We start from the raw sequence: 27636 nt of genomic DNA on the forward strand, positions 1-27636 counted from the left end.
CAGTGTGTGAATTATTGAAAATAGGGAGGCCTGAGCCTCATCTGGTAGAGATTACAGTGCAGGCATGCTGGGCGAAGGTCTGTAATTGAAAATCCCCAGATGCTGTTTATGTGGCCTTTGTCACATGACCTGCTGCAGGAAGATTGTCTGAACAAAATGTTGCCTGCATGAAGAGTGGAGCCCGCCCTCCCCCTCGTCCAGAGCCTCCCCAGGCTCAGTCTGTACACAGCTTAAACACCTGCCCAAAGGATTTTTAAAGGCTTAAAATAGATTCGCTCATAGCATTTAAATAGAGGGCATCTTGCTTGTTGGTTTAAACTGCTTAAGCGGTTGTTGACTTGTGGAACCTTCTATCCACCAAGGGTTTGCTGAATAATTTCACTCTGAGATATCTTTGCAAAGCAGCCTTCAGGGCTGGAGTCAAGAGTAGTTTGGGCTCTGCCTTTTACAAAATCAAACTTGTGGGTGGTGAACGAACTTGCAGATGAAGCCACGTCGACTGTCCGTATTCCCTGTCTTTAAAAAATATCATGGCTACCCAGGATACAGCCCAGAGTGAGCTGGTTTGTTTCCATTTTATCCAGTTTTTTCTAACTTATTCTAGCCGTTTCTTAGAAAATTTGTTTTTCTCAGTTAAATACTGAGTGTTCTCCTCTGTGAGGGTGGTGAATTGAGGCAGGATGATAAATCTTAAAGATCACAAGAATTAAAAACAGAGTGGCTTTAGCAAGCTAATTTTGAAGAGGGAAAGGCTCTAAGTTTTCCGGGTCCTGTCCACTAGGGAATGGAGCAGTCACTCAGTGTCCTTTTTTGCCCCCTGTATCTCAGTTATGATCACGTGTGCCTTGTCCGTTTCTTGGAGCTTGTGAAGAGGAGAGGTGTCTCGGGGTGCATGGGTATCTCAGCAGCTCACAAGCGTTCAGCTGGGCTGTGAGTTCCTCGAACTCTTGTGTTCTTCTTTATATCCCAGTCCTGCCAGCACAGTGCTTTTTCTGTCCTTCCTGTTCCTTTTCCCTCCCTGTCTTCCTGCCTCTTCAAAGAAAACATTGTCACCACCTCCTGTGTGCCATGATGTCACCTCTTCAAATATATTTTTTCTTCCCAAGAAGTGGCTAAAATCAGCAGCAGTGCTATCATTAAGTAGCAAGCTCTGAGTACAATGCCAGGAGTTAGAGGCCGGGGGATACTGTGGGAAACAGGACGTGGGCCTTGCTTTAAAGAAGCTCCTAATTTGTCAAAAAAAAAAGGGAGCAAAAACTTGCACAGGAAGAGTGCATGGCAAGCACTATGCTAGTTTGCATGGAGGTTGCTGAGCTGAAGAGGCAGAACAAACTGTCACGGAGCTGGGGGAGTGCCTTTGGAACCGGGTCTTGACAACTCAGAAGTAAGTGTTCAGCAGATTTGGACAGGACTGAGGGGCGAGGGCAGGTCAATCTACACCAAGGGAATAGCACCCAACGGACACAATAGCTCTGTAGAGCGAGGCAGGAGAAAGGGCAAAAAGTGGGCTTGTATGTGTAACAGTTATGTTTTTTACAGAGAATATATTGCATATTACCTGAGTAATTAGAAATTTAAAAGGAATAAAAATGGGTTAACTCTCCTGAATCTAAAACTCAACCAAAAGAGCTAATAATCTCTTTGTTTTGCTTGATCACTAGCTAAAATGAAAGCCCATTTCATAGGCCACTGCTTTCTCGTTGATGATATTGTTGCCTTTGGATACTCCTGATTTTGAGAGCAGTCTAATGCATCCAGCGCAGTTGGGTAAATGACAGAGAACGTGGCAACCACGGGAGGAAACATTTCTGGACTTTTCTCAAACTGTTCTTCAGTATGTTTCCTCTCCTTCTAAATATTCTGCCTTTTATTACAGACGTGTGGCTTCTTGCCTCAATTCTCCTTCTAAAATCTAAACTCCTTGGGGGCAGAGAACATGTTATTATTCCAGTGTGTATCTCCTCCAGTGCCTAGTGCAATGCCTTTTACATAGAAGATACTTAACAGATATTACTGAACAGGGGACGGGGACTACATTGTGGCCAGATTATGATGGCCTTGAAGGCATGAAGAGGTGAGGTTTTATCTTGTATTATAGGTGGTGAATGGACTTTTAAAATGGTATATTACAGTTCCATCCACTTTGTGGTTGGGTTGGGCCCCCTTTAAGATTTTGTTTTGGTTAAGCACTTAGTAATGATCTTGTGAGAAGTTAACTTATTATAGAGGCTATTTTCAGAGCAGTTTGTCTGATGTTAAGCATAATGAGCTTGGAAGACAAAGCTGGGTTCAAATCCCAATTCCACCACTTAACTGGTTTGGGAACTTGGGCAAGTTTCTTCTTTGAACCTCAGGTTCAGCATTTATAAAACGGGAATAAGGTGGGAATGAAGGCTAAATGTATTCATGTATAAGCACAGTGCTTTGAATAGTGCTGACACAGTAGGTATTCACACAGTAGGTATTGTCTCGCTTTCTTTTATCTCACTTCGTCCCTACCTGTCATCCAATATTATTTCATTTAGCTTAACCCCCCCAAGTTTCAGTCTCTTGGGTTTGAGTGCATTTTTTAAAATGTTGTTCTTTATGTTATGGTTTCCATATTATTTTTAAAAGAATTACTAAGTGCCTAGACATTTAGAATTCTTTTTATCGAATATTATGTTTTCTAAGCAGCAAGTAATCCTATGTGAGTGTCATTTGGATTTTAATGCTTGCATAACTCACCTTTGTATAGCTACTGCTATATAACTGCAGAAGTTGATGCTTAATTCTTCTAATGATAGTTGTGTTTTTACACTGACAACTAAATTCCGGAAATCCAGTGGGAGACATGCTGTTTATTTTCTTTTTTCCTTTAGAATAATTTTTATTAAATCATAAACGTGCAACAGCTTCTTAACTCTACACACCCACAAAAATTTTTTTTTTTTTTTTTTTTTTTTTGTGGTACACGGGCCTCTCACTGTTGTGGCCTCTCCCGTTGTGGAGCACAGGCTCCGGACGCGCAGGCTCAGCGGCCATGGCTCACGGGCCCAGCCGCTCCGCGGCATGTGGGATCCTCCCGGACCGGGGCATGAACCCGTGTCCCCTGCATCGGCAGGCGGACTCTCAACCACTGCGCCACCAGGGAAGCCCCCCACAAAAATTTTTTAAAGGAATAACATTATGTCTTATTCCACCATGATTCTGGCTAATAGCCTCCATAACCAGGGCTACCTAGAAAATTGCCACCTCTAGGTCCTCCTCCATAGCCTTGAAAGCTACCCCTGAATCCAGGACCACTTCCATATCCATCAGATCCTCCCTAAAGTTCCTTCCTGGTCCTGCTCCAAAATTTCCACCACTACCATGAGAATATACAAAACCAAAGTGGCCTCCTCTTCCACTTCTAGAATGTTGGACTTCTTGCATTTTAGGTTGAGACAGGGCCTTTCTTACTTCTGCATGATGACCATTGATGACATGGTTGGGACATTTAATGCAATGCCTGCAGTCTATTCATAGAGGTAATTTTACAGTCTGCCACAAATTATAATTTTGGCCTCATTTAGCCCTTAGCAAAAACCTAATTCTTGCTATTTTATTCAAGGAAGAATCTATTCTAAATTAAAAGATTATTGTAGCAACTACGTAATTTGCATGATGCCCTCTTAATATTCAGATATCACAATAAAGGGCTCCTTTTACTTAGAAACAGGTTTTATGGCCATATCATTTGGATGATTTAGGGTAATGAATGCAAAGATTTTGAGGACATTTTCAGTGTAGCGTGGAAAAGATGTTCCATTTCTATAGCGTTAAAAGTAGAAACATTGTAGGTTTATACTAGATGCCATGTGGTATGGTATCCTGGACAGAAACCATGTATGTCAGTTCAAGTAATGAAAAAGAGGTCCAGAGAAATGAAGCAAGTTTCCCATGTTCACACAGCTAATAAGTACATGTTCAAATTTCCCAGAGAAGATCTAGGCAATGATACATCTGAATCCAAAAAAAAAGTTTGCAGCAATGCCACTATTAAAGAATCTCCATTAAAGACCAGCAATTTTTAGCACTTCAAATGTGTGGATTTCACACTTCTCTAAGGCCAAATAATTAATAAATAAACAGTGTTCTTACCAAAGTTTTTCATTAACAGGACTCTCCTGGGTTAATGTTGGATTACCTTTTTTTTTGGACCAGGTCCATATTACTGTGGCATGTGGAGGTCATCAGGGGGAGAGAGGGGTGAGGAGGAAAAGAGCATGTGTTGGTCACACTTGAGCCAAGCTAAGAGCTCAGGACGAGAGTCTGGAGAATTGTGCCGCCTCTCACTAAAATAGTTGTAACTGTAAAAGGGCCTACAGATTTCAGATGGTACTGACAATGCTGTTATCCAATTTACTCATTTTTTAGATCTTGTTTTTTTTCTGATTTTCTTCATATGGAAGAGGAGAGCTCATTCATTTTTTTTTTTCCTTTAATTGAAAACATTTACTGAGCACCTACTTAATAGGCGCTAGATCTGGAGTCAGAACCAGATGGGTTCTGTCCATAGAGCAGTCACTATTCTAAGAGGGGACTGGATAGTCCTGTAGGTAAGTAATGGCAGTGTAGCAGCAGCCGAGCTATCTGCTCAGTACATGAGCATACGAAGGAGAAACGACTAACTCAGTTTGGAAAGCTCCCAGATGTCAAGGAGGAAATGCTTCAGTTGGTGCTTACAGGGATAAATAGGAGTTTTGCTGGCAAAGGAGAAGAAGAAGAACATTTAAGGACAGATGGTTACACAAAGACATAGAGGTGTGGAAAAGCATAGTGATGGCTAGGGGAACTCTATGAAGCTACTATAGCAGTACAGGAACGGGCTGTTAGCCTTAGGTAACAAGCTAAGGAGTGTGTGTCTTTCTTATAATGGATGGGGACCTGTTGGTGTAGGAAAGCAACGTAATCAGATGTGGGCATGAAAGAGAAGGTGAATGCCCACAAGATGAATGGCAGGAACTGTCAGGACTGAACACTCTCCTGAGAGCCTCTGGGTAGGGGGTCTACTTAGGTTGCCACTGGAGTCGACAGGGTTAGAGTCTGTTAACATCCTTGAGTGTGTGGGACACAAAAATGCTGAAGATATAGAACCTACCTTTCAGGAGCTTATGGTCTTTTACACAAGGAACTCTTACTAGAGCCACAATGTGGGCAGTGCCCTGACCCATGAAGTAAAGTACTTTGGGCCCAGGGCAGCATGGGGAATCTGTGCTACTTCCCAGTCAGAGTCAAGCCATCTCCCTTCACCCCACTTGTATATACAAGGCAGTTTTCTTTTTTTTTAATATATAAATTTATTTTTGTATTTACTTTTGGCTGCGTTGGGTCTTTGTTCCTGCGCGCGGGCTTTCTCTAGCTGCGGCGAGCGGGGGCTACTCTTCGTTGCAGTGCGCGGGCTTCTCATTGCGGTGGCTTCTCTTTGTTGTGGAGCACAGGCTCTAGGCACGCAGGCTTCAGAGTTCTGGCTCAGTAGTTGTGGCTCACAGGCTTAGTTGCTCCACGGCATGTGGGATCTTCCCAGACCAGGGATTGAACCCGTGTCCCCTGCATTGGCAGGCAAATTCTTAATCACTGTGCCACCAGGGAAGTCCCAGGCAGCTTGTTTTTAACTCACAGTGTATTTGGTTTCAGTTTGCTCTGTAGTATTGTGGTCTTTCCCAGCCACTGGTCTGTGAGGTGAGCTCCAGGTACCTGGCTCCCTGGCTCACTCCTCTTCACACACTCCAAGCCTAGTGCATATTTCAGGCCTTTCATGGAGGTTTTGTGAAAGAAAGAGTATCTGAGCTGGACCTGGAAGGCTTTTGATTGGTGACCTTAAGGGATATTGTACTTGTGAGCAAAACCTTAGAATGGCAGGATGGTTCAGGGAGCTGAAAGCTAGGTGTGCATTTTGATGGCAGTAAAATGGATTAAGGTGATGATGGTGTGTCATGAAAAAAAAGTTAGGGCCAGACGGGACCATACTGAACACTATACTAAAGGAATTTGACCTTTAGACTATAGGCAGAAGGTCTTGAAGCAGTAGAGTGGCTGAACCAGAGGTGTGTTTCAAGTAGCTGTATATAGGATGGATTAGAAAGAGCAACTAGAGGCATAACGTAATTAAGGCTAGGTAGAGGATTAAAGAGGTGATTGTAGGGCTTCCCTGGTGGTGCAGTGGTTAAGAATCTGCCTGCCAATGCAGGGGACACGGGTTCGAGCCCTGGTCTGGGAAGATCCCACATGCCCGCGGAGCAACTAAGCCCGTGCGCCACAACTACTTAGCCCGAGCTCTAGAACCCACGAGCCACAACTACTGAAGCCTGTGCACCTAGAGCCTGTGATCTGCAACAAGAGAAGCCACCGCAATGAGAAGCCCACGCACCGCAACGAAGAGTAGCCCCTGCTCACCACAACTAGAGAAAGCCTGCGCGCAGCAACAGACCCAACCCAGCCAAAAATAAAATAAATTAAGTAAATAATTTTTTTTTAAAAAGGTGATTGTGTAGCATCTCTTTATTGCTTCATAAAGAATGAGCCATTAGAAAAATTTTCTTCATTTATATTTTTTTTCCTTCTGGAAGTAAACACAACAAAAAGAATTCAACATGGAGGGATTGTTTGTATTCAATGCATAACATTAGACATTTTTACTTGCTCATCTCTCTTCGACCCTTGTAGTCTTATGCAAATGTGTAGTTTGTTAGCTAAGATGAAGGAGACCACGGTGTTTTATGGAGCCATCACTTGATAATGTTATCAGCTGCCATTGACTGATGGGAACTCAGAGAAGTTGGGACTTGGGTTATTGCCAGGCGTTTTGAAGGGATTCAAGGAGTAAATTCTGACCAACCAGGGTTAACACAGCCTTTGTGTGTGTATTCTTCCTTCTAAAGCTGTTCCTTGTAAACCTCTGGGTGAGTGTAGACAGAGGATATTTATTTTAGAGACTTGCCAGTGTTCACCTCCTGAAGGCCACCAGTTCATTTTGTAAGACTTTAGATGGGGAACATGCAGTACCAGCCTCTGGCAATGCAGAATGGGCTGCCTGGCCCATCCTGGTGATTTTCCATGTTGGTTGGTGCTGATTTTTGGTCAATGATTTATATTGGGGATTAACTGAGACACTGGTGTCTAAACTTCCTCATTGGCAACAACACTCTGTGACCATTTCAAATGCTCTTTAGTGCGCCTTCGTTTACCCCCAATCTAAACCTTGTAGCCCTCCCCCACTCTGGTTCTCCATCCCTCTCATTCAGTTATTCTTTCCATCAGTGTATACTTTCTGAGGACCTGCTGTATTCTTGGCACCGGGGGCACAGCGATGAGCGAAAACACAAGGTCTCTGCTCCTCTGGAAATTCCTGTCTTTAGTGGGGGAGGCAGGTGTTCATCATGCAGTCATTCAGATAAATGGAACTTGTCAGCTCTGATGCGTGCCATGATTGAGAGGCGTGGAGAGGGGTAGGGTGACTTGAGTCTGTTCTCACGGGTGAGAGTCCTTCACAGATGTAAGCTCCCTGAAGGCAGAGATGGCATCTCTTTACCCCCAGAATCCTAGCATGTTGCTTGTGCCCTGTAGGTGCGGTGGGTGACTGGCCAGCTTTGGTAGACCTCCTTTCTTTCCCAGTGTTGCTGGGGTGATGAAGCAGTGTGTGAGAAATGGCTAATTATTAACTCCTCACAGGTCAGTGAATGGTCTCTACTGCCTCCTCTGGGAGTATCCATAGATACAGACGCCCCAGGTCTTCAGCAGGACAGGTTCATCCAACATCCCCGTTCTGTAGACCTCTCCCTAGCAGCTGACACTTGGTGCCTGCAGTGTACCCTACACCTGTGCTTTTTGGTTGTTGGCTTTCATATTCTAAGATACTTTTTGCTTTACATGAACCTCAGGTCATACAGAGAGGTCCAGAGCTAGAAAGTATTTTAACACCATCTCATAGAATCTTACCCAAGAAAAGTCCGTTGTAAATCGCTCTCTCATTGGGCATTGCTGCTGGTGTTGGAGGACAGAATCATGCTTTGTGGTGTTGTCACCTCGTAGAAGACATCTTTCTTTGCTTCTTCTCACTGGGTCATCTTTTTCCAGTTTATGCTGATGATTCAGTGTCAAACTGGATTGTAGGGACATAGGAGCCTCTTTTCTGCTCCTGATGACAATTCATTCCATAAACATTGAGCTGATTGGGAAGGGGAGGCAGAGAAAAGATGGATGTTATTGGCTCTTTTTTTTGTTTTTGGCCTCAAGGCGTGGCTTGTGGGATCTTAGTTCCCCGACCAGGGACTGAACCCCGGGCCCTTGGCAGTGAAAACCCAGAGTCCTAACCACTGGACCACCAGGGAGTTCCCTCATTGGTTGTTGTTCTTAAAGACTTTATGCTCTGTTTGGAGCCATGACGTGTGCTGAAACGATCAAATACAAGGCAGAAAATATACGAGCCAGCAGTAAAGAGGCCAAGGTCAAGGGCTGTGGATGTTTAGGGAGAGGGGACCTGACCTCTCCCAGCTGGAAAGCTCATGAAGGACAGGCATTTGAGAGGTGGGCAGAATCCAGACATGCAGCACTGGGCAAGGAGATGCAGGCCATGAAAGCAATTGTGTGTTCAGGTACAGAGCTCAGACAGCTTAGGGTCTTCACAAGGAACAGCCAAATAGTGCCCTTGGGCCAAGTTAAGGCTTGTGAGGGGGTGTGGAAGACCATATGGCTACAACCATAGCATCAGTGCCTGTTTCATACAGCTTTGGTCTAGCAGTCAGAAGAAGCTTGAGTTTTCCATCTGATTCTCGTTTTTTTAACATGGGAAAAACCTGTGGGGGAATCCTCCCATGTCCCTCCCAGCAAAGAGAGGGCTAACAGAGGTTTCCTTAGAGTACACTAAAGCCCCTTCCCCAGGCTGGAGTATGTGTTAGCCTTCAGACCCGGCTGCAGCCAGGGAAGAGGAGGTTCCATTTGTTACTTCTTCCTTTGTGGCTCCCTGACTCCATTCAATTACAAAGTGGCTCTTACACTGTTAAAGCCGAGTGTCTCTGGGCTACAATTTCTAGCCACAGACCCTGCATTTGCTGTGCCTCAAACATGACCCTGAGGCCACATCCCATTACACACAAGCCCACAACAACATTAACCAGTCTTCTCTCTGGGTAAGGCAAGCACAGCGCAAACTCCCTTTCTGTCGGAATCTCTCTCTCTCTTGCCCCTTTAGCGGAAATTTCACAGCAATCTGGGAGGCTGGAAAAGCCAATGATGGGCTCACTTTCAACTGTGTTATGTCACTTAGGAGAAAGGAAAAAGAAAATAAAAACTGGATCGTAGCACTTAGTGAGGATCACAGTATAAAAGCGACAGGTCAGGCTGTTTGCCTTTGCTGCTGCCTCTTGCCTGTGGGAAAAGCAAAGGCAACTGCAGCTGCTGCATCTCAGATTTGAAGAAGTGATAGGGTGTGCATTTCTAAAGGACATTCTGTGCTGCAGAGAAGCTGTAGTATAATGACACTTAGTGGTGAAGTGTGACATTGCCACTCAGCTCTATAAGCTATTACAGGTATTTATAGAGAAGAGTGAAGGAGATGATTCATGGATGCTGTGAATGTAGAACCTGGAGATTCCTGGGCTCAGAAAGAGAAAGTGTGCAGTGGTCAAGGGAGCTTGAGGGTCAGCATGCCTGGTTTTTAGGAGCCCCAGTTTCCTCTGTATATATATTTTAAAATGCTGCTTCCTCTGTCTGGAAGGGTCTTCAGTGTACCCCCTCCATTCTGCCTATCAAAATCAGTCTTATCACTCTAGTTAATGATATGCACAATGAAGGATGCAGGGATGTTATCATGCCTGCCACTTATTTTGAAATGCAACAACAACAAAATAAGATGGCTCGGTGGACGGGTAGAAGAGTGGATAGATGGAGTGACATGTGATAAAGCGAATAAAGAAAAAGTGAAGGTAGGATCTGGATGGTGGGTATGTCGTGTATATAGTGTTCACTTTGTATGTTGGAAATTTTTTATAATGTTGGAGAAAATGTAATCTATCTTTAAAGGCTAGCTTATATTCCAGTACTTTGGGGAAGGCTTTCTAGATTTCTGGAATTATTTGTGGCTAATTACCCACATATGTTACTAGAACCTCTTTCAGTTGCTGTCTGACACGTAGAGCTGATTTCCTCTACCTTAGCCCTTGTTTTGGACAGTGAACTCCTTGTGGGCAGCAGGCTAGGCTGTCTTTATATCCCTGATACACCAGACAGGCATCATGTAAGGCACAGGGAGAGATGGTACCCACATAACTGTAGGAATAGTTTAGGAATGTCATGATTAACTTTAAAGTTAACTTAGTTGAAAGTAACTTTTGTAATGTAAGGTTTACTGGATCAAGCACCACTATATGTGTACATGTGTATTTTTTTTTGGAAGCGAGAGTTAGAGAAATGAGGGTTAACATTTCTAATAACCAGCATTCTTCATGGCTGTGAAACAGAACTGTGTTGTATGGACCAGAGCCCCACTGCCAGTTACATCCGTGATGTTTGGTGTCCCTGAGTTCCCGGTCCTTGATTGGAGAATTCTGTACCTTAGTACCATGATTCAAATCCAAGGCTTTGAATTGTATGAATCCAACCCGTTTGGAGGGCCATGCTATAGAAATATAAATAGGGCTCAGAAAGTCCTATCAGGGTTGCTAATAAGAATTCATTCAGAACCTAGTAAAATAAGTACAACCCCAGGCACCCAAAAAGATATTCCAAAATCATTTGGAATGACATACTTGTTTCCTTAAAGGGTAAGCATATTATAATTCTGGGAAGATTTAGAATTGAATGTAGAAGTTTTTAATATAATCAGAGCCATAGTGTTAATACTTTTTATTTAAAGGATTTGTGCATGTGAGTACTTCAGTATGCATATTTAAAATAATTTGGCGCACATAACACATTAGCCTGTATTTCCAATTTAAAACATGCAATAAAGTAACAGACTTAGACTTGATTTTAGGGAGGGTTGAAGTCTTAACTAGATTTCTAAGCAATATTGGGGCACTTAAGAGAATTTATTAGGTTTCTAAGAGTTGTTTAAGAGGAGGTTTTGTAAGTTAAATCAAACAATTCTAATATTTAAAAGAATTAAATAAATTATAGATTATAAATAACATAGTTTAAATGTTTGAAGGAGTTTAACTAGGTTTGTAAAATGGACCAAACTTTAATCCGATGGCCCTTTGAAAGTGATTATAAAAATTACAGGATCTGTAAGTTGAACTGAAAACTTAAAAAATGAGCTAGGGCATTTAAGGTTTTTCAAAAAATGACTGAACAAATGAAGTAAACATTTCTAAAGCCAGGTAAACCTGACTAATGTTTTCTGTGCACAAAACCACCCTTATCGTCATTTTAAAAATTCACAAAAAATAAAATGATCAACAGTCTGCTTTGAGTTCACAGTAGATGCTTAGTGTTAGTGGAATTTGAATTTGTAATTTGAATCAGCAATATTCCTTATGGCAGGGCAAGAAGGAACACATAGCAGCTTCAAGTTAATTACTCTTCGTGGCTTGAAACATGGTATGAAAGAAAGAACACAGGCTTTTAAAAGAAAGGTAATCTTGCTCATGTAAAGAACCAGGGACATGAGAGTCATGACCAGCTTTCCATGAAATGATGTAGCATAGCGCTCAGCACGTAGTAGATGCTCAATGAGGTCTTCTTGTAGAAGTAGTGGTCTTTAGAAGCATTTTAATCAAATTATGAGTTGACATTGTTTATGCCACTGCATAAACCACAGGGTGCACAGTCAAACGTGGCTGTCCTAGGTACTGATCTCATTCATTCAACCAAATGCCATAAGAAATTAAAAACTGGTGATATAGGTTGTATGCCACTTGTATCGAGCTATTCTGTCTGCTTTCCTAGAAAATAAGCAAATGGGGGGCGGCAGGAGACGTTTTTCCCATCTGGACAAGGTTCAGATGAAATTGCATGTAATTCAGAGCCCTAGATTTATTTCGTCCTGGCCACTCAGCTCTGAACAGGGTGCACAGTGAGGCCCTGAGCTGGAGGATGCTTGGCTCTGCTGCAGACATTGTCATTTAGGTCTGGCTTCTGGTAATTAGGCACTCCTAGCTGGGCTCTGCTGTGAGCCAGCCTTTGAAACAAATTGCAAAATCTGTACAACCATCTGAGAGATGGAGAAGTAGACCCGATGACACTACAGGGGATATTGGTAGTTCTCAAAAGTTGAAAGAGAATGCTTTGAGAAGCAGTCCTCAAAACTGAATTTGGAGGTCCTTTTCCTATGGTTAAAGGGTAAGTTCAGTCACAGAATCAGGATCTGAGATTCAAAGACTGGAATGACAGGCTTAATCTAATAAGATGAAGTGTGATAGAAATACACACAGCATTTTGTATTTGGATCTGAAAATCCCAACTACGCATGAAAAGACTGGGAACAGGGGTAGGGATATATCTGAGAATGAGGCCATATGAAAAAGACCTAAGAGTTCAAATTGACATCAGTTGACGGTTTATTGTGATTTCCCCCCAAATCTAGTGCAGTGTTAGGCTGCATTAACAGAGGTGGAGTATTTAAGACCAGGGAGGTGACTACAGTTCTGGGCTCCAGGCTATGAAAGGAAACTAGACAAAGGATGGTCACAGGATGGATATGGGAGTGTTCCAAAGCTTATCACAGATAACAAAGGAACAGGAAAGGTTTAGCCTGGATACAAACTGCAGGAGGACCTGAAAGCTGTCAGTAATATCTGAAAGGCAGTCATGTGCATTAAGAACTAGCCTTGTTCTTATTAAGGGGAACAAAAAGAATCTGGGGATGAAAGTTACAGGAAGCCTCAAATAAGGAGGGTCTTTTAATTCTTCAGTATATTTTAAGATAGCATGGGCTACTTCCTTAATTCTAGAAGTGCTGGCTTACATAAGGACTTAGACTTTTAGGGGTAGGAAAGGATGACTCAGAAGTACTTCCCAGTCCCAAGATGCCACGATTCCCTTGCCTTCCAGTGACGACCATGTCCTGCACGGTCCTAACACGGGCAGGTGGAGAACAGAGCCATAATTACAGGAATGTTCTAGGCAGCGATGGGAGAGGTTTTAGAATTCTCAGGCAAGATTCCCATAAAGACACTCTCACCAGGGCCGCCAGTTCTTTACTCTGCTGGGGAGGTCTGGGGCTTGTGGTACTCTCTGTCACCAGAGGCTGTGTTAGTTCCTCATTTCTTCTTTCTGTGTGCCCAGCAGTGTGCTGCGTGCTGGGGAGACCTTGGGGAACAAAACAAAATCTCTTGCTGTCTTCAGCTATGCAGTATGTGTGGGGAGTAAGACGGCAAACACAAATTAGACCACTAGGTAATACGTGATGATTATAGTGGCAGTTTGGACCCACGTGTCCCGTATGAGTGCGTTTATATTTCATATAGTATTAGTAATACATTTCCCCACTTGGCTTTGGGGGTGTAGTTTCCCATTATATTATAGTTCAGGTCGTCTCTTTGAGATTTCTCAGTCTCTTGGAGTAGGGACCAGAGGTATTTGTTTATACTTTAAGGCGTTTTCTTTCCCCCAGAGGTAATAAAGCTTGGAAAAGGTTGAGTCTTTTTTTTTTTTTTTTGGGCGCTGACGGTTTTGTGTATAGTTTGTTACTGGCACAGTGACTACATTTAGGGGGGTGTCTGTCTTCATACTGTAGCTTCTTTTCGTTGTGTTTCCGTGGCCAGAGCAGTTCATCCTCTCGTGGCTCTTATGACTCTAACTGGAGCTAACTCTGAGTAGAAACCTGGGTGAGAAGGAATATGAAAAATAAGACTGGAACAGAACCAGGTCTGTATACTCCCACACTAATTCTTGTATTTGTTTTTTATACAAGTGACCATCCGTTTAGGGACAAGCATGCAAACACAAAGGCACATTTTTAAAAGGCACATTTCTCTCCTCAGTTGCTGACTGTAGTTCATAATTAAATTCCCTTCGTCCTAATTTCTCCTAGGAAATATTGTTTGCAAATGATTGTCCTTTTTATTTTTCTAGCATTAATAAACTTACAGTTGCAACAAAAACTCCTGATTCTGAATTCTATTCTTAGTTTTTCAGAGGGCCCCCCCCCCCCCCCCCCGCCTCACCCCAAAGTAACCTACTTTATTGTAAATTCTTCTTTCTTTCAGGTAGGAATGAATTGATAGCCAGATACATCAAACTCAGGACAGGGAAGACGAGGACCAGAAAGCAGGTAAAACAACCGACCTGGAAATTGTGCATGTTAGTGAATGGCCCAAGGAGGCATTTTGGCTGCAGTGGCTGTCTGTGCTTTGGCTCCTAGGAGCCCCCGATTGGAGTTCCCTGTAAGGACGTCAATGTTGTAGGTGTTTGAAATTGGCTCAGTTTTCACTGTTCATCATTTCAGTGACCTTTTATTATGTGGTCTCTGGAGTTCCTTCTATACACATGTGGGAAAGTTTCACCGCTAAGGACAGTGTATGAACTGTTCCTGTACTGTATCGTAAAACTTAAATTTCTTTCCAAAACTGTGCATCTGCAAACATTGCAAAAGCTGCAGGTGCAGGTAAACTTTGCAAGTCATGAAATTTTGAGATTTTGCGCATTGTAAAATCCTGGAACAATTACATATTAGTCATCATTTCGATGAAAAAGTAACACCAGCAGCCACGAGTATTGGCTGGAATATAAGGCTGAATGATGTGCGTCCAGGGAACTGTTGCTCCTTAAGCTATGGCTTTTTGTCAGTAGCTGCTGTGACTGAAATGAAGTTACAATACCTTTGTGCAGAGCAGGGTCAGGAATTTTCCTCTGCCCTCTGTCAGCGTTCTGGCGCTCTTCGTTCCTTCTGATGTAAAGCAGCCCAAATCTCTGACCCAGTTCAGAACTGGAACGGATGAGAAATTAGTGTTTAACAAAAAACAGAAAAAGAAAGAAATGGAAGGGGGGAAAACCATCAAACCAACCTCATGGGTGAGTTGTTAACAGAAAAAAGTATATATGTATATTTTAATGTTGACCTATGCTGACTGAAATGGCATGAATTTTAAAAACTATAATCAAACCAAAAGGCGAGCTCAACTGTGGTCTCGTTAAACCTGAGCAGCAGATTCCAGTCCTCTGCTCAGTGATGAGTTGTTTTCCTGAGTGTTTATGACGGGGAGAGCTTTCCCCAGGAACGCTCCCGTGCCCCAGCCGGGAGCCCACTGCTGAGTCAGCACAGAGGCAGGTGGCCTCCTGCCTGTGCTCAGAGGCAGGGCATTGTCTGTTCAGTGGATATTCCCCCCACTGTGGCCCTCAGCAAGTCAGAGAATCACATCAGAACAAAATTCTGGTGAAAACAAGTGAAAGCAGGAGCAGGATGGAGAGGTGAAGAGGATGGGGGAGTTCCTGCTTCTCCGTACTTTAAAAAAAAAAAAAAAATGCAGAAGCAAATTGAAACTCGAAGACAAAGTTAGAGATAAGAGGTTCATTTGTTATCATAAATCCTGTTTTTAGGGTGGCTAGAGTGTTTGAAATCAAGTAATGGCCTCACAGTTGCTGAACTTCTAAATGGGAGGTTCTAAATTTCTGAAACAGACAAATCTTAATTCCCAGCATACTGAAGGTGCTGGACCTGGGCTGTCTGCTGGTCTGTGAGCTCTGGTCATGTGCCCAACCCCTTCATTGGGGGGACACTTCTAAATTTAACCAGGTCCCGCTGAAAGAGATGCAAATTTGTTTACCCAGTGGAATCATTGTGTTTCAGAAGCCGGGCTTGGCTTGGCTTGGTTTCCACGCCCCGGCATCCCGGGGATGTTTTTAGGCGGCAGTTGGTGATACCTCTCCAATGTGAATTTGTTGTTCAGCAAATCCGTGTGGTTTTCCAACCCAGATTTTTAACAGGATGGCTGGCTGGCTGTATTCACACTTTTCGCTCTGTAATAATATGCAAATCCACTTGGCGCCCAGTCAATACCCAAAAGAGTGGAAGGATTAAAGATATTTATAAGGGGGGAAAAAAAAAAGCTCTGCTAACTGGGTCTTTCCATTTCTCTTTGAGATCTAATTTACATGTCAGTATTATTTTAACATTTGCTACAGAATCCAGAGCTCTTAATGAGATCAGAATACAACCTACAGCTTCAGCTTTTTGATTCTGCGGAACGTGCTAATTTATGGATAGTCTCTTCTAAATTGAGAAAAAGGGATTTTCCCTCCTGATACCGAGAAGCTATAAATATTTTCATTTACCTCTACTCCCACCTTTTTAATTTTATAAAGAAAACAACCCCACTCTCCCCCTCTCATCCCGTGCCCATGATTTCTCCTGGGTGAGAAAACTAAGATTAGCTTCAACTTTCATCCTGACTCCAGTCACTGCAGTGATGACCCAGTCTGAAAAGCTTAGAGCAGCGCTGGGGGCTTGGTGTCTGGCTGGGACTGTGTATTCCTAACTGCAGAGCTTTGTTGAGATGCAAATAACCTTCCCCACCCCCCCACCCCGAAACCCTCCCAAGGAGTAGCGATTTTATATTTGATTTCCTTTTTTTGTTTTGTTTTGTTTTGTTTTGTTTCCCCTCATAAACCCGAACAATGTAGGTGTCTAGTCATATACAGGTCTTAGCAAGAAAGAAAGTTCGAGAAATTCAAGCCGCCATTAAGGTACGTCTGGCTTGCCCAGTTGTAGGGGGCTTTTCATCTCCATGGTTACAGGCTTTTCCTTTGTTTTCCTCCCTTCCCCTACCCTGCAGGTGTCTAGTCACATTCAGGTTCTTGCCAGAAGGAAATCTCGTGATTTTCATTCCAAGCTAAAGGTATGCGCTTTCCTGCTTTTTGGCTTGTGGTTGCTATGCATCTCACTTCCTGTTTTCCATGGTGACTGGTGAATGCCTGGTGCTGGGATTCTGGTAACCTAGTTTCCTCGCATGTGAGAGCTGTTTACATTTCTTTGTGTCTAATCTCTCTGTTTCTGTACTAGCCTCACATTAAGCTCAGAGAGAGAGAGAGAGAGAGAGAGAGAGAGAGAGAGAGTGTGTGTGTGTTTGTGTGTGTGTGTGTCCCTAATAACAATGCAAATGCAGCAGAGAGCTGGTCTTGATAACTTTTCAGCACAGAAACATGATTTTGTTTTTACCCTTCAAATAACCACCAAGCAGCCCTGAGCTAGGAGAGGGAAAAAAAGTCAAAGAGATGCAAAGTTGGTGTAGAAATTATAAATGAATCATTTCCAAGTGGCCATCATGAAATTACTTTGAAAAAAATTTAGAAATTATTTTAATTTGTGCTTCTGATGTATTTTCAGTACTTATGAAAAATACATCTTCTTCATGTAATTTTTCATGAGTTCTTCCAACAGAGAGTATTTTCTGCCAGATTTCTTCCACATTGCTTAATGTTTTTTAAGTGTGTGGCTTTGTTAATTAAAAAAGAAATTTGAGGTGAGGGCTTAAAAAAAAGATAGGTCTTAGAGATGGGAAAGCTCTTGATCAAATCCATGTTTGCAATTCCATTTATACTTGAGTTTATTATTTTTTTTTGTACATGTGCCTCATTTTCCAGTCTTTTAAAATATATTTCATAGAAAAAACAGAGGCATGGACGACTTAAAAATGCAAGTTCTCCCTATTTTCTCTCGTTCCAAAACTTGCAGTAAAACATACATGACTCTTTTTCCTCCATAATGCCCTATTTGAGAAATGCAAAGGGATTATAGTTTGCATGGAGGAGCTTTACCTTATAATAAAAATGAATCTGTAGTCCATATTGTTGTCTTTCCCACAAGCCTGTTTTTGGTTCTGTTCTGATACCCCCCCCCCCCCCCCGCCCCGTACATTAAGTAAATTTGTGTTTTTGTTCTAAACTAAAGGACAAAGTGTGATTTCACAGCCCCAAGTGGTGAACACTGGGACCCTTCCCAAAGGCCTCCAACATTTTTTATGCAAACGACGCTGACTGTGAAATAGGTCTAGCGACCAGGAAGGCGCATTTGGGGTGCCCTCTGCAGTGGGCAGCATGCTGGCTCGCTCGCTCACACATGTGGCTGATGGTGGCTGGCTTTTAGTTGCACTGGCTGAGCAGTTGGAAGACTAAAATAACTTCGTAGCTCCTGCTTTTTAACCAAAGGTGCAGTCCTTTCTATGTGGATGTAACTACCCCAGTGTTTGCTCAAGTTCTCACTCTGTTTCTAGTTTCTCTAACGGATTAATGATGTACAAAGAAGTTTACAGACATCAATTTTGTGTTTCCATCTGTGATGTTATGAATTGTTCTATTTCTGCACTGTGTGGTTCCTGTATGCTCACCAGGGCACATGGCCCTGGACCGAAAGCCCTGTAAATGGTGGGTAAAGCTCTCCCGGTCAGAGGGGATCCCCATAGGATTCCACAAGCACTCTTTTTCTCTCTTGGTGACTTTACAAATTTTCCTCAATGGAAACAGTTTTGCCATTATCTTATACATACACATACATACCAACACACAGTCGTTTTTGTGTTTGTTCTTACAAAAAGACTTCCCCCCACTTTTAGCCAGTCCTGGACCACTCTCCTCTGGGGCGGGCACGAAGAAGAGGCAGAGACAGAGGCAGTGGGGTAGCAACTGGCTCAGCATTTCATCTCCAAGAACCACCTCCATCTTCTTACAGTTCCTTTCCTTCCTCCCTACCTCATTACTCTTGGAAAAATGGAGGCCTTTGTTCTTCCCATCAGCTAATACCAGTCGAGTGTTCCAGGCATGGCGCTTATCACAGTGGGCAGTTAACAACCAATCCTCTATTCACAGAGCTGGCCGTGGAAATGGGAATGTGAAATATAGGGCACTGTAGGATAAGTGTTCGCAGAAAGAGCCAAAGTTAAATGTGTAGGCAATCCCAGAGACGAGCTGTATGGACAGTGTGCTGCTGAGTTTGGGCATGAAAGACGGGAGTTAGTGCAGTGCAGGGCCTCTTGTGTGTTCTCTCATGTAAGCTCACTACAAAGTGAGTTCCATTCTCAGATTTTCAGGAGTAATATTCAGGAAACCAGGGATCCAAAGGTTTAATTAACTCACCAAAAGCCATCCAGCATAGGAAGTGGCGAAGTCAGGATTTGAACTTTCTGAATCCTAAACTACAGCTCTTCCAGACAGGGTTTCCTGTAGCGGAGGCTGAAGTGGATTTCAAGCAGTAGGCTTCTCATCAGTACACACTGTAGATAACGTGTCACCACCCCTCACGCCCCTTTGGACCTGGGCGTGCAGGGCTTGCTTCCCACAGTCCCTCAGCCACTACATTTTAGAAGTAAGATTTTTAAACTTTGAGCCATCGGTCAAGATGTGGGCCTAATTTGGGATTGACGGTCATCAGTATCTCGGGGTGATGTGTTCCTGGCTGCAGAGCTGCTGCGTCCCCACTCGGAGGGAGTTAGGACAGTTGAGGAGAATAAGGCTGGCTGCCACCTGCCTGCAGATATCCTGCTGCCTTCACCTCCCACAGGCGTTTTATGTTAAAGATGCCCTCCTTAACCTTCCTGCCAGCCATTACCAGGAAACGGGCTCAGGCCCCTTGGCGTGGTAGGAGGATAGAACTCCTCTCTCTGTCTGCACTTTCTTGTTCAGCTCTGGAGTCTAATGTTCTCGGGAGGCAGGGATGAGCATCCTCGCCGAGTTCCTTGTGGGGTCAGGCTGATAGCCTCTGGCTTCTTGGCCTCCCAACACTGGCTCATGAGATAAACTCACTACAGAAGTTGAAGTCGTCTCAGTAGACAGCAAGGATAGCTTCTGAGCAGGGGTAGGGGTGGCAGGAAGTATCCAGACTCACAGCAGGTGCCGTGCTTTGTCTGAGACGATGCAGCAAGACTTCCTGGAGGAGATAGCCGTTGACTGGCCATCTCTGGACCTGTCCTTGCCGTGCCTTGCCAGCCGGGCTTCTCGCCATTTCTCCGCATGCTCTGAAGTCAAAGGATTTCTGTTCTCTGGGGTGGACAGAGGCCTGTGGCCCTCCTGTGAAGACTGAAGCCAAGTTTCATTTCCCTGTTCTCCCTCGGGGTTTGAAAAAGTGGTTTGCTCACACCTGGGGCCGGGGCCAGGGCCAGGGCCAGGTGTGGCTTCCGAGGGCACCCTCTTGCCTGTGAGCCCCTCTTCACTTTCCCGGGAAGGGTGCAGGAGAATTCTTGAGGCTAGTGGTTTTCCAGCCTTTTTTAAGCAGCAAAACTCACATTTCAGATTGAAATCTTACTCGAAATTTTCCATATATAAAAGAGTAAAAGCTGTTTTATTTAAAGCTCACACTCTCTCATCCTTAGCAGTGGCCTCTTTGGCTGGTTCTGTTGAATAAGGTTTGAAAACCCACACTGCTTTAGGCAGAAGGAAAAGGAAGTGCCCGCCTCTCAGCCGTGCCTCCGGCCTTTATGGGACAGCTTGGGGGTCCCACTTAGAGCCCACATTTTCTAAATTCCGTAGCCTGTTCTGCCGTAGCCTTCTGAAGAAAACAGGCTCGAGAGAGTGGTTATTCTCATGTCACGGTTGTGGATGAGTCATCCTAGCTACAGAAGTCACGCTCTTGAAAATCTCTTAGGATGAGTTTCAAAGGTCAGCTTTATGCTTCTGCTAAATGCATTGGTTCTCAAAGTGCTTGTTTGTGAGCCAGATCACCCCAAAATGTGTGGATTTTAATTTTCGTTTAAAACAAAATTGTTTTAGTAAAAGTTTTAAGATTTCCGTGTAGATTTGAACTTTAAAAGCGCAGAAATGATTACTTAATTCAGTCCAGTAATGGTTCCACTGAGAAGCCATGTGTTCTAGACCCTTTAGTAGATGTTGGGCGTGGAAAGTTGAATACACAAGAGTCTCTGTTTTGGGGGAACACTCATTCTTTCTGTTATTTTTGGCCACATTTGGGGAAAATACAAGATTCCCAGTGGATTGTCCCCAGCTAGGGGGCTCTGCAGTAGAAATTTAACAGAGCAGTGCAAAGACCACGCAGTGAAAAGGATGATTAATTCTGAGTGTGGGGGAATTAAAGAAAGCCCCGTGGAGGGGGTTCCAGTAGAACTAAGCATAGAGGAAGGTAGAGAATTTCCACAGATAATGGGGGTGGGGGGGTTGGGGGAACCATGAAGAACACCCATCTAGCTGGCGGCATGGAATGAGGAGTGAGACTGGAGGGGTGAGGTTCCCCTGAGGAGCATGGGAACACGCAGGGGTCGTTCACAGTTATGCTTTGGAAAGATCCCTCCAACCATTTTTAGAGGATAGCGTGGAGCGAGGCAAAGCTGGAGGCAGGAAGGCTAATTCAGGGGCTGCTCTAAGAAGCCAAGGGAGCAAGATGTGGGCCTGGACCAGGGGCCGACCAAGCACCCCTGGGGCCCTGCTCCGTGGCTCTTATCCATCCGTATTGTCACCCTCGGCTGGTCCCCACTCCACTCCAATCTGATTGCTGCATGCTCTTTCTTGCTCATTGTTTTTAAAGAGTGAATTATGTTTAAAAGTTCTATTCTTATTAAGTCTGAAAACTGTACACTGAAACTTTTCAAAGGCAGCATTTAAAACTTAGGTTAGGGCTTCCCTGGTGGCGCAGTAGTTGAGAGTCCGCCTGCCGATGCGGGGGACGCGGGTTCGTGCCCCGGTCTGGGAAGATCCCACATGCTGCGGAGCGCTGGGCCCGTGAGCCATGGCCGCTGAGCCTGCACGTCCGGAGCCTGTGCTCCGCAACGGGAGAGGCCACAACAGTGAGAGGCCCACGTACCACAAAATAAATAGATAGATAGATAGATAGATAGATAGATAGATATTAAAATCATTAACTGAAGTTTTTGTTGCTAAATTTTAAATACACCAAAAAGTTAGTACAGAGAATGACATATTAAGCATTCATGTTTGTACTAGCCAGAAATGATTCTTTTCATTATATTTCCTTTAAGGTTTGTTTTTTTTTAACTGAAAGAAATCAAATGGCAAAACATTATTCTTACCTTTTCTCATTTCCTCTACCTACTGTCTTTCCTCAGTCAATCTCAGCCCCCCACCATCAGTGTCTTTCCTTGCCATTTAGTATTTCCCTGAGAAAATCAAATCCAGTGAAAACTATCTCTTCTCCTTTGGCCCTTATCCTAAAACTAATCTAGATTTTTACCCATTGTTTACTATGAACTTGTGCTAAAGCCATTGGCACCAACCTGAGACTTCTTCTCTATAGTTTATCCTGGCCTGAGCTAGGATAGACTTGGCCAAAAATTTGGGATGGCCTTGGACACAGACTTCAACCACAGGAGAGAGATGCAAGGGGCAAGAAAAACTAGGGGATAGTTGAAGAGGTCAAGGAACGATGTGAAGAGACCAAGAACCATCAGCAGGGAGACTGGGGCAGTAGGGAAAAGGGTGAAGGGGCCAGCAGAGTGCAGGTGAGATTCAGAAGCCCTAAGATGGATTGGAACTGCAAGGCATTTGTGGCCAGAGTGCCAGAATATTGGACGTCAAATATATACTTTTATTTTTTTTTAATTTTCTTGACTAAAATGTCTAAAAGACAAGTCAGAGTGTGATAACCGCTGGTCTAGAACAGAGTCATTTCTCTGTGATGGGAGGACCACATGCTTGGCCCCTGCCCAGACAAGACCCTCTTGGCCCACCACTCTTCAGGTGCCTGGTTCTAGTTATAAAGTAGAAGATGGATCCGTGCAATTACAGCATGCAGGTGGCTTATAGGTCTATGGAACATGCATTGAGGAATTCCACAGATGCTGACTCAGAAATCTCCCTTGGACCTTGTGTCACCAGCTGGGTCTACAGCCGTGTTGCCCATGCCGGTTTCATGTGTTATCTTCCACCTCCCCCTGTTCCCTAGTTTATCCCCTCATTGGAATCTGCAGTTGAGCAGTGAGAGGCAGCAGCCCGTCTGAGAAGACTTTGCATGGTACAGACTGAGGCCTGGCCTGCAACTTTAGACATGATTCTGTACTTTGAATTATTTCACTCACCATTAATTCATCAAAAGGTCTTTAACTGTTTTTGCTTTTTTTTTTTTAAGCTCCATGGATTTATTATCCCAGCATGTAGAAAGACTGCAGAAATGTTCTCTGTGCGCTGTAAACAGTCTCTTCTTTCCTACTCAGAGTTCCTACTTAGAGTTTCCTGCTCTGAGTCTCTATATGTTCGTTTGTCCTGGGAGGTTGTCCAGTCCCTGCCCAGAGGCCTCCTTTCCCTGATAGCAGTAAAAAGGTGGTCCTTTATTTGCTGGCTTCAAAGGCTTGTGAGAGCCACAGCCAAACACTGCAGGCCACCACCACACTGTGGACTGTCCTCATCTTTGTGGACTGTCCTCACCTTCCCCTGAAGGTGGACCAGGCCGCTTCTGGTTTGGGGTGTGTTTTGGTGACTGAATGAGTCCAGACAGTGCTAAGAGTAAAGGAAGTCTTTGTTCTGCCCTAACCTCAGCAGGAATACATCTTAGGCAATAGACGTATTCATGTCAAGCTCTGGATTGTATTGAAGAAAAGCCTGTACTTGCTGACATTGCATCATCCCAGTAGAGCAGAAAAAAGCCTGAGCTTCTCTGATTGTGTCCAGTCGTTGGTGACTAATTTACGAGCTCCATGTGCTCCCCGGGGCCATTTTCTTCGTTCTCGCCCTGGTGGCCTTTGTGATTTGATTTCTGAGCAGGCCATTCTTTCCAACCTGCCATTCCTTCCAGTAAGCAGAGAGCTTAAAGTTCAAATTGTTGATTTAATTCTCTTGAGGAGTTCAAGAACTTTGCTGGGGCTTTGCTGCATCTACACTGTTGAATCCTGGCTGTGTCACCACTGATTCTATCCAGGAATGGGCCTGTCCACGGGGAAGACACGCTGTACTTCATCCAGTGGTGCTCCCCATGGCCTTCTGAGCCACTTTGCTCGTTCAGGCGTTGACTGTTAGCAGTACACAAAGCAAAAGAAGCCCGAAACAACCACCTCCTTTGTCTCAACGCCAGCACCAAGGCACTTGGCCTTGCTGCAGGATTTGGGAAATGATACACCGCCTTTCCTGGCATCTCCCAAACTTCAAGGAGTTCTTTTGCATTCATGACATGTACTCTTTCTCCTCAGCAATATTTTCATTACCTTTTTTAAAATTTAGCTGGGTTAAAACCAAGACTGGAGGCAGTTAATTTCTTGTGCTTGGATGTGGTGGAATTAGAACCTCTCATCAACGGTGTGATGATACAGAACTTACAGTGTAAACTAGGAGACTGAATACATTTACCTTTCTATGTCAGCTGAGCCAGGTCTGGATTTTCTCTTTAAGGACAACAGAAGCAGCCTCGTTCTACATTTTTATCCCTTCCTAGGGAAATCCCATTGTTAACTGGCCTCCAATATAAACAGTGCTCAATCACATTGAGCCCAGAGGTTATGTACTCAGGGCCAGGGCTCCTAAGCATTTCAGCTCTCCAGTGACTTGAGCCTGGATGGTCGGTCGTGTGGGCCCCATAGATGGCACGTCCACAGAATGGCGAGGCTGTGGGCACTGTGTGCTCAGAGTGGTTGATGTGGTTCTCAAAGCACTCTTGAAGGTGAGTGTTGTCCTCACTTTGCAAGTGAGGATGCAGAGGCTTGCAGTGGCTAAGGGGCTCACCCAGGGTCACAAGTCTAAACTGGATCCCGGGGCTATCTGGCACCACAGCCCAAGCAAGCTGTGTTGTCATGCTGCCTCCTTACAGAGTGCTCGCTGGTGGAGGATGAGGGCTCATTGCCTTAACTCGAGATGCTTTTGCATTGTCTCCCTCAACCGAGCCCTATTTTCATTGTGTCTGCCTGTTCGAATGAAACAGAGAAGATGAGTGGTGGGAGCTGGTACTTTCTGGCTTTTCAGGGGAGATTTGCCTCCTGCCTCTTACTGTCCCTCACGGGGAAAGGGGCTAAAGTTAGTGGGTGCCTTCTCCCCAACACCCAGACCTGGCATTAGCAGACCTAAATCCCAGACTTCCTGGTAGAGAGTCATCAGGCACACCTACAAATCACAGATCCTTGTCTGCAGTCCTTTATGATGCCGAGCCCCACATGAGAATTAAAGGAAACACTATTGACAATTATAAAATACTAAATATAGAACAGTACATTTAAAAATGGACAATGGTAAAAGCCTTGAAAAATTTTTCTTTGATGTGAATGGAGTTTTTGGCATTTGGAAATACAATAAGATGAATTAATTGCTACTCATTACATGTCAAGTCAGGAGAAGCATGAATGGGCCTTCTCTCCTTGGCATTAGCCATTGCCCGCCTGAAATAGGCCCTTTTGTATTTACTCCTGCTTTCTCTAATAATAAGCAAATTAGAGATCATGGCTAGAAAAATTCAAGTGCCCTCCATCCTTTCTCCAAGCCATCATAGACTCTTATGATGTTTATCTGCTTAAGGGCTACTGCTAATAATTGCAGAGGTCATGTGAATCCACATAGTGCAAGATTAGAAACAACATCTGCAAAATTACTTCTTAGGGAAGTATTGTTTTGTCTTTTTCTGAAAAAGTGATTTTGCAAGCAAATTGCTGTCTTTCCTCTCATGTGCTATATTTTTATATTGCTGAGAGAGGTATATTTGGAGAAGAACACTTAATAGCTATCAGAAGTTTTTGTATCCATGGTCTTTTTTATTTTTGACTGTACATATTTTTCCTGATGTATTGGTGGGCTTCCATATGAAGAAATTAGATTGGAGTCTTTAAGTTCTGAAATGATGGCCCCTGAATAAGCAGGAGTATATTGATTTAGTATGCTGTTCATTCAGATTTCATATGTAGCCACTATAATATAGTACATGCAAGCATGTGCCATTTTATATTATCTTTAAAATGTGTTTATGGTTAATGCCTAAAAATTATGAGATAATTGATTCCCCAGAATATTTAAAAGCTGAGAAAACAGAGAGGGGGGAGCAAGGGTCCCCTACTTTCCAGAGACTGATTCATAAAATCTCCCTGAGTTTGAAGACCGCACCACTCCAGCCATGTGCATCTGTGATAGGCTGCCTTCCTGTCATGGATATCACCTGAAGACATTTTCCAAACATTGTGTACATTTCAGCAGCAAGAGGAAGGTAGTCAGCTGATCCTAGAGTGGTAGTGGCAGCCTTGCTCTGCTTCATGAAATATGAAAGCCTGTTTACTTAGTAACAATAACAGTTTGAAAGGCTTCAGGCTGAGAAGTTTATGTCTGCCATGGCCTGCTGGACCCCGCGTGGCAGAGGTAGTGAGGCCGTTGACAGCGCGGTATGCCAGGAATGGGGCAGGAAGAGAGTCGAGTGGGTACTGAGACGTGCACCCTGCCTTGGAGTGCTTCGTCTGCCCTCAGTCTCAGGTCGCATGGGCTGTTTGTTCTTAGCACTCCATCAACAGTCTTAGACCCATGTTTCCTGCTCCATAAATATTTTCCACATTCCAGGTTGTGGGTTTGAGTTTGGGTTTGGTTGGATAAGGGAGATATGCCTTTTCTTTCCCCACTTCGGCTTTTTATGGCCTTATTCTTTATAATCTTAGGAATAGAAGGGCTTAAAATCAGTAATAAGGAGTGAATATGAAGTTGTCCAAGCTTTTTCCTAGGACACATTTTTCCTCGTGCATACTCGTATGTACACATGCATACACTCAGTATTTTCTGTAATCTAAGACATCATAGACGATAACTCAGTATTGACTTAACAGTTTTTCAAGATAAAACAATGTGCTCATCCTTTGTAAATCTCTTCCACATCCCAGAAATATTGGTGTGAAAACATCTTAGAATAAAATTAATGTGGTGTACAAATGTAGCATATATTTTTGATTTTACTTAAGCTACTGTTGTTTGGATGGATTAGTGACACCCCCACCCACACCCCCCTTTATTCTGGGGGTAGGTGGTGATGATAGAGTGGAACGTTTAAAAGTCCAGGATATTAGACTAGAATGAACCAGAGATGCCATTTAGTCAGGTCTGATACTGAGAGTTATAATTTCTTCAAAGCCAGGCATGTATCTCTAGGCTGAAAGTGACAACTTAGACATCCTTCAATTGAAATCTCTCAGCTAGGTGTCCTTCTGTACTCCCATTTCAGGATAAGTAGGCCTATAGCCAGTCTCTCAGTTCTGATTTCAAGATCTCCCTGGTGGTGCTTATTATCTGCAGGGTTACTTTAGATTTTAAACAAAAATTTTTAATTTTCCATCGTATATCATAGGTAGAGGGGAGATGTTATAAAATTAAGTGAGTACTCAGAATGTCACCACTACAAAAAGTAGGAAATAACTGGTGTAGACATTTTAGTCCATTTGTAGGAAATTGCCTATTCTCAAATAGGTAGGTCAAGTGCAGAAAGAACCTCTACTTGAGATAAAATTTCCTCTCTGCACTTGGCTTTCTCTCTATTAGGACAGGTGGCCAAGAACTGCCCAAATTTTAACATCCTGCTGTCTTTTCACTAGTGGTTTTTCAGCTATATTGTATTAAGATGTATTTGCTTATAATGGATGTTAAACTCACAGCTCTGAATACTTTTAGAATCAGAAGACCTTTAGAAAATAAAGTACAACTCTTTCCTTTGTAGTTGAAGAAAATTAGAGTGTTAGGTGATTTGCCCAAGGTAATACAGCCCATTAATGTCAGGTGGAGGGCAGGTTTGGAACCAGGTCTCCAGACTCCCCAGCACGTACGCCTTTTACTGGCATA

The 27636-nt window shown here is 43.6% G+C and overlaps 1 protein-coding gene across 3 annotated transcripts in view; it reads left to right on the forward strand.

Annotated features, from left to right (window-relative positions):
* The window catches only part of TEAD1 (TEA domain transcription factor 1), a 257483-nt gene that overhangs the window by 176356 nt on the left and 53491 nt on the right, over positions 1 to 27636 (forward strand). For 2 of the 3 annotated variants that reach the window (XM_065882846.1, XM_065882845.1), the window contains exons 3-4: positions 14169 to 14233; positions 16734 to 16796. In XM_065882846.1, coding sequence (XP_065738918.1) covers positions 14169 to 14233; positions 16734 to 16796 — 128 coding nt within the window. Of the gene's footprint in view, positions 1 to 14168; positions 14234 to 16581; positions 16645 to 16733; positions 16797 to 27636 lie in introns of all 3 variants that reach the window. The other variant, XM_065882844.1, reaches the window with a different exon arrangement.

The sequence above is a fragment of the Phocoena phocoena genome, chromosome 8 (assembly GCF_963924675.1).
Source record: "Phocoena phocoena chromosome 8, mPhoPho1.1, whole genome shotgun sequence".
Lineage (NCBI taxonomy): Eukaryota > Metazoa > Chordata > Mammalia > Artiodactyla > Phocoenidae > Phocoena > Phocoena phocoena.